A 5,152-nucleotide genomic window follows, 5' to 3' on the forward strand; every position below is an offset into this window, starting at 1 on the left:
CTGGAGGTGAAGGGAAGGTAGAAGAGAAACAACATTGGCAAAAGTCATGAGAACATAAATAGCAGTGGGCGTCACATACGGTAGTTTTCTGAGTACTGTGTCAATTCCAATTCACTTACTTGGTAGCAAAGATTACTAATACATCATTGATTCCTTATTAATGTTCATTCGGAAAGTACTTATGTTTCACAAGCTTAGCATTTAATGCTTCTTTCGCTCACTGACAAGTAGCCGAAACTCAACTTTAGCAAGAGAACAGACAGCAAGCATTATAGTCTGGACGAAAAAGATGCTAGGAGCTAGTGTCAGGGTGAATGCGCTGACGTCATGACGAGGAAGGTCATGTCTGCAACATCAGAAGTTTTTGGGGAGAATTTGAAGAAGGAAAAAAACAACAACAACAAGGTGACAGGACAATATCATTAACAAAGCGAGACACTCCAGACTTGCAAAAACATGTTTTGTTTTTTAAAATCAAATGAGGCGCAAGTTGGAGCCTGAAAGGGACCATTTTCATTTTAATCATGTACTTCATTCTATTTGCTTGAATTCATGTTTAAGGTCATTGTCAGGTCGCACTGACACTTTTCACAAATATGACGAGTGTTTTATTTTATTTATTTTTTTTAATCGTGAACTCCCTGTTTACTGCAAGCAGCAGTGCCCAAATTTGGGCACCAGCCACACGAGAAAAAAAAATGCTAATCATTAAAAATTTTACAATTTACATACAACTGGTGACCATAAATCCACTTTTTGGTAGCTGCTCTGCCAGGTTCTACATTAACAATATTCAATATTTTGGGTTTCATCACCTTAAACAATCATTGATTTGATTTTCACCACACATCATGTTAAATCCTTCCGTAAGAACGGCTTGAACGCGACATAAAGCTCAGAACATTTTACACAGATTCAGTTACATTTTTTGGACTGGGAAAAAAGGTTCATAACTTGCAAATAAAAAAAACTACACAGAAGTAATGTTTTCTTACAGCCTGAAATAATGCAGTAAAGGCGCAAAGTTGCTTACATGTTGCTTAATAACTCTGCTTTTCTTTGCCATGGATGTTGCGTTGGCAACTTTGTGTATTTTGCTGGAAGGTCAAAAGAGTTTGGAAAGTATGAAATCTTTCCAAGCAAAACATTCCATCCCTGAACACAAACTAATGCGCAGTACCGATATTGAAGAGTTGCCATGTACCAGATTTGACAGAAATAGGAAACTGCAATTGAAGCATCATTTCAAACATCGGGTGCCAGGAAGTGACAAGTGTAAACCGAAAACCACATCTGGTGAAATGACTGCTGAGTCACTGCCGAACAGAGCTACTAGTACTTAAGTCCGGCATCAAAGACACATATAATATGCCGCTAATGCCGCTACACTGAAACGCTTGCTCAAGGTAGAAGAAGGCATACGAGGAGTGGTTGCATTACTTTGCTCCATCTGCTGTGTCAAGCATTCAGGGAAGTTCACAACGACACGGAGGAAGTACAGGGCAGGTTTTTGCTCGCTGGAACATAATGTGCAGCATATAGTTTAGTAAGTCACCATCTGTAAATATGAATATTGTCTGCAACTTTGTCTATCTTTTAAATGTTCTACTACAGAAGTATTGTCGTTCTCAACATATGATCATCCATATAATGAGGCGAAAATGAAATAACTTAATGTCATGCTTTCCTAACAGCTATTTACCAAAGAATCAGATTTCCTGTTCCTGTTTCGGGAGTCTTTTGAGATGTTCACTTTACAATTAGCAGAGGTTGCGGAAGGAAGACGCCAAGACTATAAGAGCTCACACACCATTTTTTTCCATGAGGCCCCATCCAAATTAAGCACCTCTATCCTTGCTCTTAATGAGGATTCCTGTCACCGCAAACTATCACACAAGTAATATTTGAGGTTGCGACAAGGTCAATCAAGGCTTCAGACAAACCTTTGAGGCAGACCAACAGTTAATGAATTTAGAGTAAGACAATAAGAAAAGTAGCAGTTACCATTTCATGGATATCAAGTCTCGAGCGGCCCGAAATAAGCAAATATGTGCTTTCACAACCTGACTGGTATGAGGTGAATAATGCACAGCTTAGCTTTACGTATAATTACCTCTTTCGTTTTAAATCATAGAATTGCTAATAAACTCCTGAGGCACAACTGGACCAATTCCAATGGATGCATTCATTCATTCATTCATCCACCCATCGGTTGAGGCGTGCAATTCTCACATGACTGGCAGCTCAAGCTCTATTTTGACAATGACTTTTCAATATAAGTCCATCTGAAACAATTTCTCTTTTCAGTTACATTTAAAACACAGTGCAAAGTGACAAATATATAATATGACAAATACGCCATGTCATGCCATGGTCGGACTGGATCGCTTTTGGACTGGCATCACATGTTTAAGAAGTTTAATTCAAAATGCATCCTAATTTCTCAACGGTACACCTACAAAAAATGAGGTATGGGAGAGGAAGCGCAATTTTGGTGAACAGAGCCGAAGTCTGTTATATTTTGAAGTTTTCGATTTATTTATTCTTCTACAATTCCATGCCAATGGTCAATATTCTTCATTATTTGTGCGTCAAAAATGGATATACTCCATTTCAGATTCAGTTTCATAGTATCGGGAGCATAAAAAAAAAAAAAAAAAAACATTAACGATATTATCATCTAGGTGTGTGACCTAGCCCATCAGATATAGAGTAGAAATAGCAGCAGATGATAAAAGAATCACGTTTGACAACTTCTTGAATGTTAAAGCCCGATATGTTCAAAAGTCCTCACTTGAAGTATCAATAAGTTAGAAGTCTTGTGGAATTGTGATTCATATAAAATAACTTTAGGATGAGCACATTTTAGTTAATCATTTACCAGTCAATCCTGCTTGCAAAGACAGGTAGCAATTTGTAAACAAATAAATAAAATGAAAAGTAGTGAACCTATAAAACTGCAGTGATGAATGTCATGCAGTGGAAAATTTGGGTGGACCTAACTTTTGTGCTGGTGCACCGAAAGAAAAAAAGCTGGCGCAAAAAGGTCTTCTCCAGCCCTGCGCATTATAAACGATTAAAAATGGACACAGATTCGAACAAAACTTATGTGAGCTATCGAAAGTCTGTCGCTTTGCACGACAAAGCAACGTCACACACAAATGCTTCGTAAAAAACATGAATACTGGCGAGTACAGAAAAGATGCGTGAACCTGACCAATCAAAGCTCAAGTCGTAGCACTGAACAGACAAGAGACAAACTAAAAACTACACCATAATTATTAAACAAGAATGCGGATTATGATCTGGCCGGCCGGGTCGCCGCGTCATCAAAACTAACTGTTGGTTTCTAATTCATTTCGGCACAAGCAACGGAGGCAAGGCAAAGGCCAATACTCGTTTAGACCAAACCTACTTCAAACTTGACTTTGCAAAAGTTGAACAAATGTACTACTAGCCAGCCAGTCTGCCAGTGCGTCCCAACTTGTGCCAGCTGGAAGGCAACTCAATGCTAACAAACGTCAACACAATCGACATTGTCTTCTTCTCATTTTCAACAACTTGACGTTCGCTAGCTCTCTGGATTGCTGGGTTATGAGCTGACAAATGATTGATTTATTTTTATTGACACATCAACACACCGACAAGAGCTGTCTGGCAAGGCTAGCTAGCAAATTGCCCAACTAAAGTTAGTCCGCATTTTTGTGGGCTGCCGTCATTCAAGGGACAAATCTCAAATGCATTTTGCGATGAACACTCTTGACAATATTGAAGAAATCTTACCAGCTGCTGTCGTATCCATCGTAGCATCCTTGCAAAAAAAATAAATAAATAATAAAAAAAAGACGTCCCAAGTAGCCACAGCAGCCGCTAGCCTGCACTAGCAACTAGCTACTCCCGTGAAAAGCGTCCCACAACATCAACGTTTCCCCCCCAAAAGGCAACTCCTCCTCGCGATCGCATTACGCGACACCTTCATATTGCGTCGTAGTGCAAAAGATCCAACCGGCTCTTCCCATTTTTGCGCTGATATTTGGACAAACGCTGAGCCGTAAAAGTGCAACACGACTAAGCTCGCCAAGTCCCAGCAAGCAACGCTACATCTCTTCTCTTGTGCTCTTGTGCGGTGTGCGGCTGCTGTTTCCTCTTGCAGCTCCTGCAGGCTGAGACTGTTGGAGCAGCGCAGTCGACGCGCTCCGGGTAGCCTTACAGCGCCCCCTGTTGATGGACAGAAACGCTCAGAAGGCCCACAGCCGTTGCATCAAACATTGGCTGACGTTCCGCAACGTGTTCGGAACGGTACTAGGGGACGCAGCTCTCTGTCGGATTGGGCTCACCTTTACGTTCATTATTAGAATGGAAAAAAAAAAAAAAAAAAAAAGCAGAGGTGTTAAAAAGTACTTTTACAAGTAGTAGTACATTGTTTAATTCTGTCATCAATCATTCAGTACAATCCTTATACACGCAGTACAACAATTGACGGTCAAATATCAGTGTCAGAATGGCCAATCACGGCTCAGCTTCAGAAAATAGGTGAGCCGTGATTGGTCATTACCTGAGCACTGAGCAACTGTGATGTCACTTTCAGCTGACACAAGTCCCAAAATGGCCGCCCCCGGAGCTAGCTAAAATCGGGTGGATAAACTCTTATTCCACAAATGCGATATTTATCAGAATGCCTTGTTTCAACTAGTGGGCCTGCATAGAACATATTCTTGAAAAAAAATGTTTCATTGACTACCGCTTTAATTATCCCTTTTCATGCGTCGCCCTGTTGCTGCTTTCGCTATTTCATCCCCCTTAAAAACCCCCTGCCTTAAGTTTTGTAGAGGATGAAACATGTAACTTATAACACTCCAGTTCGATTTCAAACAATCGGTCATTGTGGGATTTGATTCTCAGAATAATAATAAAAAATACACATTCGTTCTGCCTCCTAAATGAAGATGCAAAACGTGTCCAATTCACACATTTGCAAACATTAGCTCTGTAGCTCAACCAAGTTCCAACTACATTCACCAGCTGCAAGAATCTTTTCCTTTTTGTGTTTATTTCCCCACTCCACTTTATGGCGAGTAGATGCAGAAGCGCCATCTTTACCGGACAGATTGACTCTGCAAATCCTGCGTTTAATCCTCTATCTGTCTCTGTT

The 5,152-nt window shown here is 40.3% G+C and overlaps 1 protein-coding gene across 5 annotated transcripts in view; it reads right to left on the reverse strand.

Annotated features, from left to right (window-relative positions):
* Window positions 1–4,168, reverse strand: part of atp11b (ATPase phospholipid transporting 11B) — a 29,994-nt gene extending 25,826 nt beyond the window's left edge. For 2 of the 5 annotated variants that reach the window (XM_086046938.1, XM_086046937.1), the window contains exon 1: window positions 3,784–4,166. In XM_086046938.1, the coding sequence (XP_085903064.1) occupies window positions 3,784–3,810 (27 nt within the window). In that variant the 5' untranslated portion in view covers window positions 3,811–4,166. Of the gene's footprint in view, window positions 1–3,783 lie in introns of all 5 variants that reach the window. The other 3 variants (XM_086046940.1, XM_086046939.1, XR_015088938.1) reach the window with 2 other exon arrangements.
* Window positions 4,169–5,152: the final 984 nt, after the last annotated feature.

The sequence above is a fragment of the Filicampus tigris genome, chromosome 12 (genome assembly GCF_054856515.1).
Source record: "Filicampus tigris isolate MCC_2025a chromosome 12, RoL_Ftig_1.0, whole genome shotgun sequence".
NCBI lineage: Eukaryota > Metazoa > Chordata > Actinopteri > Syngnathiformes > Syngnathidae > Filicampus > Filicampus tigris.